The sequence below is a fragment of the Corvus cornix genome, chromosome 3 (genome assembly GCF_000738735.6).
Source record: "Corvus cornix cornix isolate S_Up_H32 chromosome 3, ASM73873v5, whole genome shotgun sequence".
In the NCBI taxonomy this organism is placed as follows: domain Eukaryota; kingdom Metazoa; phylum Chordata; class Aves; order Passeriformes; family Corvidae; genus Corvus; species Corvus cornix.
In genome coordinates this window covers 52,220,988-52,234,050 of record NC_047056.1, presented here as the reverse complement: position 1 = coordinate 52,234,050, position 13,063 = coordinate 52,220,988, and the positions used below count along the sequence as shown (strand labels likewise).

General features: G+C 35.5%; 1 protein-coding gene across 5 annotated transcripts in view; it reads right to left on the bottom strand.

Annotated features, from left to right (window-relative positions):
• Window positions 1–13,063, bottom strand: part of ADGRG6 (adhesion G protein-coupled receptor G6) — a 111,568-nt gene that overhangs the window by 17,430 nt on the left and 81,075 nt on the right. For all 5 annotated transcript variants that reach the window (XM_039568766.1, XM_039568767.1, XM_039568765.1 and 2 more), the window contains 5 exons: window positions 9,982–10,122; window positions 6,832–6,948; window positions 5,655–5,700; window positions 3,869–3,975; window positions 1,007–1,134 (listed from right to left, as the gene is read on the bottom strand). In XM_039568766.1, coding sequence (XP_039424700.1) covers window positions 1,007–1,134; window positions 3,869–3,975; window positions 5,655–5,700; window positions 6,832–6,948; window positions 9,982–10,122 — 539 coding nt within the window. The remainder of the gene's footprint in view (window positions 1–1,006; window positions 1,135–3,868; window positions 3,976–5,654; window positions 5,701–6,831; window positions 6,949–9,981; window positions 10,123–13,063) is intronic.

The window sequence follows — 13,063 nt, the reverse complement described above, 5'->3', positions numbered from 1 at the left end:
TCAAATTAAGTATAAACTAGTACTTTTTATTTTAATTGAAAGCAAAAAAAATACAGCTGACCAGAAGGTCATCTGTGATCATTTTATATGTAAATCTTAGCCTAAGTTTTGGAATATATTGTCCAGTGGATGTGGTTTTCTGTTTGTTTTTAAATAGGATCTTAGGAAGACTGAAGAACAAGTAATTTTTTTAAACTGCTCTCCATTAAAATGTGGGTAGTGGGGGGCAGCAAATAATTTCTACCAACTTGAACCAGAACACTATACCATAGGTAATGTAATAGGAATGCAATCATTGAAGTTATTTAAAACTTGAAAACCCCCTTCTCCAGCCCCCCTCCCCCACTTCTGTCCCCAGAAAATTATCCTTCTTTAGCAGCTACTATGTCCTGTCCTGTTACTGGCAGAATGCTTTCTTTGTGTTAACATGACTTCATTTTCTCTTTTTACTGTTCACAGAACTGTACTACTTCAAAATTTTTGCTTTCTCTTGAGTCACTTTCATATTTCAGCAGGAGTTCTGTTGAAATTCTTGTAACACTTTATAATTTATTTTAATTTCCTTTCTCTTCCCACTTCTTTCTGAAGGGGTATAAAATGTAATTCCTCTAATTGGAAGTTTCTCTTTTTCAACTTGGAACCTGTTATGCCTGCATAGGCAAGTTTTGTTTGGTTTTTATAAAAAGACTCTTTGAGAATTTTAAAATAATACCTATCTGTTCAAAATCTAGAGGATTCCCAAAAGGAAAATTTTGATACACATTCACCTTATTCCCCAGTCTGAGCAGCACAACACATAAGAAACTGGAGGAAAGACTCTGAACTTATGTCCCCTTGAACAAATTTCCACTTTACAACACTGTGACTCTGATTTTGCAGGTTTGATTTTTTCAAACACAGATTTCCCCTCCTAGGCAAAAAAGCCAGACTAACCACGTAACTAACTTATTTCATTCTGCACATACAGGTACTTCCTTGTGATGTTGTTCACAGAATTGGTACTTACTCAAACGCAATGTATGTCAGAAGAGTTGCAGCTGAAAATATAGCAGATATTCCACAGCCTATGTAAGTGATAAAGGTCAGGACCTTGGTATTCTGTGGGTCAATTTGTGTCACGGTTCTCTGAAGGTCCTGGGAGAGAGAAGGAAGAGACATCAATTGTAGCCAGCACCTTTTCTCTGAGCACAGCAGTCTTTTTGGTAATTAGTCAATAAAACTGAAAAGCACTTTGGCAACACCACTGTAACCTTGACACTGGGGTTCATTTTTACTGTGTGTACTTGGTCTATAGTTGTTACACCTTTCACTTCCTTCCCACAGCTCTTCAAAACATTGTGCTTTAAGAATTATAACTGCTGGGAATGGCAGATAGAGCCTGATTCTGATCCTTATAATTCAGTACCAGGAATTCAAATGTCCTTCTCTGGAAAAGTCTCCAGTTTCCAAGCTTTTTAATTCTGTTGTGTGTATACAACTCTCTTTCAGAAGATGTAAGATTTAGAAAAATGTAACTTAAAAGTATTCATATTGAAATGTGCAACATTGTGGGGAATTTCTGGCCTTTTTGTTATTAAAAGTTCATAAGGTCAATGTAACTAAACATCTACAGGTGAAACCAAGGGCAAGATATTGCTTTTTGGATTTAGGGTCTGTTTTGATATAAGAACTACACTTTAAATAGAATTGGTCAGAAAAGTAATGACAAGGACAACAGAAAAAAAAATTGGGGAATAAAGTAGGAACATTCTGAGGATTTTCTTTTTTTTCTGTCTACTGTAACTGCCCCATAGTACCATCTGAGAATAAATGCCAGTGTTGTTTCCTTTTTTTAAGGACAAGGAAATATGAGGATGTTTGGATTTATATCACTTTGGAGAAAATGTGAGCAAACACTAACAGATAATGATGTCAATTCTGCAGTTATTGTCATTGTTGTACCTAGCAAAACTAGCTATCAAAAAGAAACATTAAATGCTACAAAACTTTACATGCTTCATAGGAAAAGGCAGGAGCCTTTTACAGTCCATTCCAGCCTTCTATCACAGTTTATTTAAACATAAGGAGAGTATTCTTTGGAAATAATTTAGTATCTAAATAAAGTCAGAAGAAATTATTAAAATGGAGAAGCCATTAGAATGGTCAAAACTTTGTAAAAATCTACTGGAATGCAGCCCAAATTCAAAGACCTTCTGCCTTATTTCCTACTGCCACTAAAGCATTCAGGGAAGAGAAGGGGCTCATTGAATATATCCTAAAGAAAGCCTTTTCTTTATCCCTTTGGGGGTGAAAAGTGGAACAAGACCATAATTTAGCTTGCAAGAAGACACAAAGTTTGTGGCTCTTTCATATCTACATCTCAGCATGATGTGAAGAGAGCAGTTCTATTTAGAAGGGTCTGGAAGGCCAAAGCTGAAAAAGTCAGTGTATGTGGCTCCCTTGTGTGGTTAAAGTTGTATGTGACACTGACACAAGTTACCTCAAACCCCAAATACTTCCACCTAGGAATTATTCCTGCTGTGACCAGGAGCCAACATATTTTCTGCAGCTATGTTTTACAGGCCAAAGAATGTTAATTTCAGCTGGAAAAAAACGTATCAGCCTGTTATTGAGCATAAACAACCGCCAAATTTAAGAAAAGATAGCAGTATTCCATTTTGTCACGTTAGGATTTTTTTTCTCTCTGAAAAACACTTCACAAGTGCAAATTGCTGGAGGCTATGCTGCTGAGGCTGAAGTGCACCATATGGTTCCCTCTTTCATCTCCCTGATAGGCTTTGCTCTGCTACCCACCCTCTCTGGAGACTTTGCTTAAGGCTCTGACAGAGTACGGGCTACGTGTTTTGTACCAGTGCTCTGTGAGCAGTCTTTTTCTGAGAGAAGGCCTGTATTATAAGGCATCCCCAAAATGGATTAAAGTCAAGCAAGAAAACAGCCAATATGGGTTTACACATTGTGCAAAAGGTGCCACTTCATAGTTTATGACATTAGATAAATCTCGTCAAATTTGCAAACTAAATTTGCAAGGGACAAGTCAGCCTTTTGACCTAAGGATGAAAGAGAATTATTGTGCTCCCTTGACTTTTCATTCTTATAGTTTTCTACCATCTGTAGGATGTTTTTCTTTCCCTGTTTTTCCTGACAATTAGTCTCTCTTCTTTTTGTTCTGAAAACAGCATTTCTAACTTCTTCTCATGCTTTTTCTTTTTTTTTCTATTTTTTTTTTTCCTGCAAGCAACTTCCCACTTTCTCAATCTGGAAATTTCAAGTATACTTAGACTTCTTTCTTATTCACTTCCCTCTTTTTGCATACCTCCTGCCTCAGCTGCAGGTCACTTTTGTCAGATTATACTGTTAAAGGACATGTCAGAGATCCCCTGCAACTTAGGGCTCAATAAGATCACTTTTTTTTCCTGTGTTGCCAGTGGAAATATTAGTACTGGGCCTTGGTTGTATTCAGCTGGATGTTATAATATGTTATTTGTATTTTGATATCACTCAGAAGTCTCAATCTTAGGTCTTTTGTGGCACAGTATTTTTAAAATTTAGAAAAATCTCATGGGTACATTTTAATTAAAAAAATAATATTTAGCCACTTGTAAAGAATTTAATAATGAAAATAACAATAATATTCTTCCATTGCTAACTTTCTTCATTATCTCGTTCCCGAATCCTTACCACTAGCTACTTTGTTATGAAAATATAACTTTATGATAATAAGGGGGGAAAACCCACATATTATTATTATTAAGAAATATATGCAAAAGAAAGAACCCAAGTAACAAAAATGAGAGTTGTCTTGACACCACACAAAAGCTGTGTTACTCTTCCTGGGAAAGGTAACTTGGTGAGCAGAGAGTTTGCCTACCATTAGGACCCCAAAATGTGTGAGGTGGTTGCACAAGCACACAGTTTCATTTTCATTGGACTCTGCATCCACTTGGCAGCCCGCAGGGTTCCAGCCACCGTTGCCACCTGTGGAAATGAAACATGAGAAACTTCTGTCCAACCAACACATGTCAACCTCTTAGCAGATTTCTCACTTCATCTTGTGCAAACACAGAAGTACTTTCTCAAACCAAATGAGCCAGCACTAAAAACAACCAGGAGAGAAGCAAGTGTCAGATTTCCTAGTTTCTGCAGAGAATCACCCCAGATGAGTGTCCCAGGAATGGACTGGTGAGCAGAAGCAATAGACGGAGATGTATAATAAAGGTGGGGAGGTTTTTGGTTAGTGAGTAAGACCTACTATGTGGATCACACATTAAGACATACCTTAGTTTTACCCAATAATAAGATGGTTTCAGAACTCCTTTTTCCCCCACTGATGTTATGTCTACACCTGCCTGCCTCCCACTCATATATCCTTGGGCACATGAAAGCTTTTATTGCTCAGGAGCAGAGGGTCCCGCCCTTCCTTTCTGCAGCATGTAATGCAGAAGGTCAGAGTGGGTCATCCCAATGAACCCTGGTGGCCTTTCCAAAAAACATAAAGTGAACTATTCCCAACTCACCCCACCTGAAAAGGCCATTCTGAAAAATAAGTAGAAAGATTTTAGTTTTAAAAATTAACATGCTAAAAACTAAAATTTCTTTTTTCTTTTTTTCCCTGCCAAAATATGAGCTAGTTTTTAAAAATAATTAATATTTTTGACTCTTAAAGACTTTTTTTTCACAGCTCCTGACAAAATCCAGCATAATTTGCTCTGTAACTTCAAGACAATCAAACACTCAAACTCAAGACATTCTCTCAAAATACTGTGAAGATGTTCCAAAACCACTTAAAACTCTTCTCCACTCAAGCAACCACTGGGAATAGTTTCCTCCTTGTGTGTTTCTCCTTTAATGTGATTCTCAAGTTCAGCTTCCTAACTAGTTTCTATGATTATTTACTCATTTTTGTCCTCCTGCATTCTCCTCAGTTGCTCTGTATTTCCTGCTGCTTTGAAGTACAAATTCGGATGGTAAATTTTATTTCTTGTAAGACTCTGTGTACTAAACCTCTCCATCCAAAATCCTACAGCTTTGTTTCATTGTAAAGGAGAGTAACATTTCAGTAGTGATCTCTAAAACAGAAAGATCTGGAAAGTCATCCCAGAGAACAACTTTGTGCAAAGGATTAAGAGCATGAGTAAAACATCACACACAGGTTTGGCAGTAGCAATGAAGAATGTTCTAAAATGTTGCCTTTAATGTGTGTCTCCATATGCAACCAAAAAAGCTTAAGATCTGTAACAGTCAAAATCTTACACTTATATAACCCAATTTTTAAAAACATGAGCAGTTAAAAGTATGGCTAAGAACCATTCATGTATCTGAGCAGCATTATAATTTAATTTGCTCATACAGAGAGATCAGTGAAGAACTGCAGATATGGGAAAAAAGTGGAAAAACTTAATTGAAAATTTTAAAATCCTAAAAAACTTGCATTAAACTTAAACTTTAAAAAGGAGTATTTAACATTTGCTGTTACATGTAACTATACTAATAATATATAAGTAACTAATAGAAGAAATTACACACTTCATTGAATGGACTTTACTGAATTCTGTAAAGATTGATTTGGAAGCAAAATAGCCAATACTGTGACCGATTTTAAAACTCAGACACATTTATTCCCCACATGAAAGAAATTACAGTATTTTTAAACTCACCATTTTTGTTCATATCCCAGAAGACACAGGTAGGTTTAGGATCTTCCTAAGAATAGATGCAAAAGTAGACTTTGTATACATCTTCAGACCTAAATCTCATCAACATTTACAAAAGCTATAGCAATGCATATATTTTCATTTAATCAGCAGAAGAATCCATATCATTTTGATTGTTGAAAACTTGTCTCAAATTAAGAGTTTTTTCTGCTAAAAAGACAGATTTGTCCAAATTGCAAAATCTAGAGCACTGCTTCTATGTACTGTTTGACAGTTCCTTTTGTACATCCTCAGAATAATGAAGTTTTCTTGTGTCACTGAAGTTAGCCATGAAAATGATGTCTTTATAGAATCTAAATACTTTTTACTGTTTACTTCCTTAGGGCTTCTCCGTGAATCCTCTATGAAAGGCCTCGAAAATGTGCCAATGCCTGATGAACCCAAGTGGAGGTTGTTTTGCCTCACCTTAAAATATTCATTGTAATGCAATGCAAGATAAAGTTAATCGAGCTGTGAAAATTACAAATCAGGTTCTCATTACATAAACAATTTACTTAGGTATTGCATTTTAACATTTTCTTTCATGGCTCTAGTGCTATTGCCTCTTTTGCATTAGATACTGAGAACAGACTCAAGCTCACACATATTCTAACTGAAACAGTATGTGCCATAAGGTTGCATTTGGTCTGTATTTCCCTAAATTTCCTGTAGTCATCTCTTATTAATGTGTTTCTGTCCATTCCTCTGCTGAAAACCACATGACAACAAAATAATTCTGGCAACTATTAACAAAGCGATTAATGTTTGGTCAAAGAATTTAAGTAATTATGAAGTTTCAGTGTAATAAATCATGTCCCTGGTCATGAGTATAGTCCTGAAACACAGGTTTCACCTACAGTTATTGGCACAGAAGTTACCTCCGAGGGGCAGAATCAATGGTCTTTCAGGTGCATGTTAGCTCATGAATGAAGTACGAATGCATGAGGATGGGAGAGGTTATTTGTTTCTACTTTTTGCTTACTTGCTTTTGTTCTAGACTTCTTAATTTCATTTTTCGCTTGCTCAGAATCCATCCATATAAATCAGGCTATATGCTTAGCCTTTACTATATATAATTCACATTCCTGTTCCTCTGAATAATCAGTCTTGTTTTACCTGAATTTTGGTATTCTTGTTTTACCTGAATTTTGGTATGCTTGATTGTAACCTTCACATAGTCCTGAAGATCCTGAATGGTTAAGTTTCCAATACTGCATGCCACAACAAAACTGGTCAAATTGGCAGGATTTTCTGCATCCTTCAAAAGATTAAAAAAATATAATAAATGCTTACATGGCACATAACATAAAGGCCATAGTACACAGTTTCATTTTTGCTGTGTGCCAGAATTGTCAGCATTTCTGTACTTTTGATCACACAATATAAGAACATTATGTTTATAAAATCAAATTATGGGTAAGCCTCATGGAAGCTTCCCTATTTTCCTTGTAGTCATAAACATACATAGGCACAATTATAGAGAGAGGTTAGAAGGCAAACAAAATTATAACTCAAACAATGTAGCAGATAACAACCCATGATATGATTAGCTCATTTCCCTAAACAAGCATGAACGAGCTCTCTTATCTTATTGTTGAAACTATCCTTTATTAAATGCAAAGTTTTTAGAGAGTAAACTGTTTTCTGCATATAGTTGTTAAATCATCCTCCATCTTAAAATGAATGACTATGAAGTAGTAAACATATTCAAAGCAATGTTACATACTGAAGGAGATAGCATTTTCTGTAAGATCTTATTTGATAGGTATTTAAATAGAATTCTGACATTATCACTGACCAATATGATTTTTAACCTGCAGCTGACAATTTTCTGGAAGAGAAGTTTTCCTTGGAAACTAAATATTTATTAAAATGGAAGTGCATTGGAAATGCTATTTTCTTTTGATGAGCTTCTATTGAAACCTGATATTTAGATGTCTGGTTGGGAAGCTTGGTCACTGTCTGTGGCAGATCATAGGCCAAATGAAGTCTATTGCCACTCACTTTCTCTCCCAAAATCTGGTCTGCCAAACTTCTGAACTCTCAATTCCTTCCATCTAGGGGTTTTGTTCACGTAACAAGATGTCAGGTATCAGCACAGCACTGGGCTCGTGAGATCCCACCACTCATGAGAGACACAACAGTTTCAGTTATTAAGTGCACATTATCCTGAGAAAAATATTTTATTTTTTAAGACCCATATCCAAGAGTTTTCAGACACAGTATTTCAGATTATACTGGAGCTTTGTGGCAAAATTTCCTAAAATCTTAAAAATTGAAGAGGAAGGAAAATGCAAATTTCTAGGCAGTTCTTGAGCATTCAGACAAGAAAAAAATCTCTTGGTTACCACGTAAATTTGCACATCTGACAAAGTCTATGAAAGTCCTTCAACATATTTCTACAGGTTTCAGTGGATTCTGTCTGTAAGCAGATAAGAAAAACTAGACACAGTTGGTCTCTTTAGAGAAAGCAACTTACTATATTCTTACTATTCTTACAAGGTAATAGAAATAATGTGTGCATTAAAGCAAAATAGAGACAACTACTTATTCAGCAATAAGGCTGTGCTCAGCTAAAGTTCAACAGTTCGGGCATAGATGTGTACATGGAACACACCTGCCTTTGGTGAAGTGAATCCCACCCTGAACAGCTTTTATATAGTTCTCTAAGTAACATAACCATCTTGAATGAATTACAAGATAAAACTTACTAGAATTATCTCAGTTGAAAAAAAACCCCCACCACCTCCAATGCTGCAATGTATGTTTCACGGTTATGTTGAATACTTTTATGGAATACAGCGAACAGTTTTCAGATACTTGTAATTGCAAGTGGAAGAAATATGAAATGCAATAAAAATGAAAGACTCTCATACTAATATATACTATACAAAGTTATTTGGTTTGTGATGGCATGTGGATCAGCCTATTTCAATCCCCTTTTTGTTGAACTTCTCTATTTTTAGACTTACTAAAAATGTGAGGATTGCACGTTTTTAATTAATTGTGTTAAACATCACCCATGAAGAGTTCGAAAAACACACAAAAAATGAAAGGCATTTTAGTTGCTAATTCAGGTGCCATTTTTATGGTTTTTGTTTTTCAATGGCTTATTTAGTACTGCTTAGAAATGCATTCTAGCACCATTAAGGGACACATTCTGACTTCATATGATTTGATGCCATTTTGACCAGCCTCCATCTGTGTTCTTCTGGGTTTTTTTTAATTAAAGATATCCACCCTGTTTTTCTCAAAAGCAGGCTTAAAACGAATACAATTTAAAATAAGGATACTTTGGGGTGTATTTCAGAAGGCAACTGTGGGTCATGGTATTTTCTTGCCTAGATTATCTGAAGAATCTGGATACACTCCAATAAAAACGATAATATAGGGACAATACAATACTAAGGAGTTCTGCGGATGCACAAGAGCCAAAGGTCACTTGAAATACTGATGGGAAAACAAACTCAAGTCTTCTGAGACATATTCTACAGTTCACCATGAAACAATGTTTCCTTCTTAATTAACTGGGTTTTTTTTTTCCCAGGTAAGTATGGTTTTGGTTTTCTTTTTCCAAGCTGCAAACTCTTCCTAATATTTTTGGCACCTACCATGCAGGCACTATTTGCAATTACCGTTTGATAAGACCCAAAAAATAAAAAAATCAAATCTACCTGAGCATGTTCAGGTTTCAGGTACAAGCATTGTTATCCTTATTCCTACTGAAATATGGTGTGCTTATGAGAACACAGGTATGAAAAGAATAGTGTGTATATAGAAACAAATGTTCTCTGGCTGCTAACCATCAGCCCAGGGACTCCAAATGAATACAAAGCAGTCAGCTGGATATGACTGCTAACCAGCTCTTATAAGGAAAAGAGAGTATTTGGCAGTGTTATATGCCAAATCCTGATAGAAAAGAACCTGGCTCCACCGAACATCAAGGACTTACATTAATGCATTTTAACAGAAGTTATGCCTGTTAAGAGGCCTTGCTTCTTTCCTCTGATTTTAAGCAGCTGGGATACAATTTTCCATAGATTACCCCCAAAAAAGGTTTATTTCACATGTAACAGGAATTTGCAGTTAAACCACTGACTTCAACTCAACTTGGGCACCTCAATTATTTTGCTACTCTGAACATAAGGCTGTCTTTAGCGCCTACATTTGCTGTCATCTTTTAATTCCTGTAACTCATGAAGTACTGTGAAATTATTACACTACAGGAAACTTTTAGCAGCTGGCTTTGACCCACCCTCTCTGAAATGACTTCAAGCACATTAATGTTTACCTGAAAAAGACCATTTTTATTGAAGAAAGTAAACTGAGCCCTGGATATAACTTCAAACTCGTCTTGACTTAAATTCTTCAGTAAGCTTGGTGGCAGAACAACAGAAGCGAAGGCACTTGTCTGATCCTTGTCAAAATCTATCTGTTAAATGAAAACAGCAAAAGAACATGTTCAAACAATGAACAAACCATCTGTTGTCCACCACTGGGTTCACACTCTTACACAGAAATATCTAGATATGGGACTAGAACCAATCAAGACTAAAATGACTTGTGTCTATGTAAGAGTTGATGCAATAAATAAATTTTAAAGGCTGGGAAGGTTTTCCACCTTTCCAGCATGAGATCAGCCTTCTGCTACAAAAACATATTAGACAAAACCAACAAAGAAACAAACTCCTGCACTGCTATAATGATGATTTGGAGATAACGAGATGGCAATTACGACAGTCATAATCATTTTCAGTAAGGTTCAAGATACTTTTCCTCATAACAAACAATGTTGAGAACTAAAAAATATGCTCTGAATCTTTCTGTCTTAAATTGTATTAGCTGGCTTGATCTGCACATCTGAAATAATTCTCTTATGAGCTTTTATAGTTTCTCTGCTACAGAAAGGAGATTTAAAAATTATTAGTGTCACTTCTCCATATTTATTGTGCTATGTAGCACAAAAAAAGACACTTTCTGACATCATATAAATTTAATCTATACTGGCAATGTATCAGACATCTAAAAGCCCTCTGTGGCCCAGGGATGTAACAAACGAGGAGGAAATAAAAGAGGATGTAACCCTGCATTTCATTAGCAATTCTATGAAGGATCACTTTCCCACCATGGCCTACTCAAGGTGTGCCACCATATCCCTTGAAAGAAGGGGAGCAAGCCAGCTCACAGTGGCTCTACGTAAAAGCTTTTAAGAGTTTTACTGTGAGATATGGAAACTCCCACTACTGACTTCCCCAGAGGCATCTTGGTCATGTATTTATGCCTCTCATGGAGAACTGTATAATTGTAAAAGCATCACTAGCTAATAGAAAGTTAAAAGTCATAGGCTACTGACAGATTATTCACCCTTGGAAATCAGTAAGAAGTAGCTCATAGATATCTCCTGACAGGGATAATGTAGTTCAAACTCAGGTTTACAGAGGATAATTCTACCACAGTAAACAGAAAGTGTGTATGTGATAAAGATGTCCCATTAGGCATTGTCTGCAAATACAGTGGAAGAGGTTTCTCCAAAGAAGCATGGATATATTACAGGAACAATTTAATAATATGAATCACCAAAACCTTAGTCAAAGGTTTGGCAAGAAACATAGAGTGGATTGAAATAGAATCTTTCCAAATTGCCATGGATAAATTTGCTTGGTATCTACTTTAAGAAAAAATACTAAAAAAATCTGGAAACATTCTGACATACGACTTGAAGACTTTAATGTTCCCTGATGAGCCTAGGATAGATCATCTCATCATTAGTGAAAAAACTTGGGCTTTCACAAGGGAATCTCCCTTCAGCAGGGAGAGCAAGTATCTTTCTTACAGGCATGGAAAATATAAATGGTGACCACAGCTGCTGCAAATTTTCTGGTAGGAAGGATGCTAAAAATTCTCAATCAGCTGTTGGAAATGTGAAAGTCTGAGAAGAAGCTCATGTTCCAATAGGAACACTATAAATAATTTGACAGTTTGGATTTTATGATTATTTAGACAGTGCTGTAATAAATGATTCCAGGACGAGAAAATTCCTGGATGTCCTCAAGCCACAGATGGTAATTCCTTTTATATGTGTGATCATCCAAAACCTGGCTTTAGAATTTTTCCTTTCCTCCTTCCATAAATAAAGGATGAAATCTGCAGGAGAAACATTCCTTTGATAACAAAGAACTATTCAGCTTCACAAACAGCTACTGAGCTGCATTAATGTAAGAGCTAAACGAAAGTAGATTTACAATCACCAAAAATTTCTGATAAAATTGAATCAAAGAATTTTTAGCTAAAATATATAGGAATATAAATATGTGAAAACTCAACTACATTAAATATATTTTTATCTATTTAAACAAGCATTCAAGTTTTGATCCAAAGTCTATATACACGCACAAGTCCTGAAGCCTACTCTATTACTACTACTTTTTCCAGAAAGTAGACTTTTTTCTGTCTTCATTATTGTTTTGATTTCTGGAATATATAGTATCTTATAAAATTATCAGATATTTATTAGGATTGTTGAGTTGCCAGTTTGCAGCGGGAATTAATTTGTTTCTCTATTATTCTTATACTCTAGTGATTAGTCTTTAACTGTTTTTATAATGTCATATTTTGTTGAATTCAGTTTTAGTTCCTCTGGCCCAAATGAGAGCAGATTTTTTTCTTTTTCTGTGTAATATTTTCTGTGTGTTTCTCCAAGTAAGGCTCACTGTACTTGAATGGTTAAATACCCAGGAAACTGAGATTACATTACCACTGTCACAGACTTCCTATTTAACTGAAAAAGAAAAAAAATTACATTGCATTTTTAAAAGCATTTAGGTCCCATAAGATGCAGACAGGCATGTAGTGAAATTTATAAATTCTTGGCACTTCATCACTACTGATTTCAAAAGAACCTTTGGAAAATCCTATAGGTGCTCATGTGCATCTCAAATGTTATTTCAAACTTTAAGATGTCTGTTTTTTTCTATTTGTGGGAAAAAACTGAAAAAAAAATATTTTTGAGGTGATGATAAATATCTTAACTATAGTATCCTGTCTAGATACTGTAGCACTGGAGACCTTCCTACATTTTGCGTGATCTCTGTTTGTTTTATTTTTTAACGTCTAGGCTGGTCAAGCTCCACATGAAAGACTTGAACTACCTCAGACATCCTAAATGGTACAAGCCAATCAACCTGTGTATGGACAGCTGCATCAGACTTAAGTCTCTTTTAGCAGTAAATGTTTAAACTATACTGGAAGGTTGAAGAACTACTGTATCTGCAGAAATCTATATGTAGATACCTATATCTAAGTATCTTATTTTAAGGCTGAAAGACATCAATAGAGTTGTTAGCTATTGTACAATAGTCAGTACTGCAGATTGT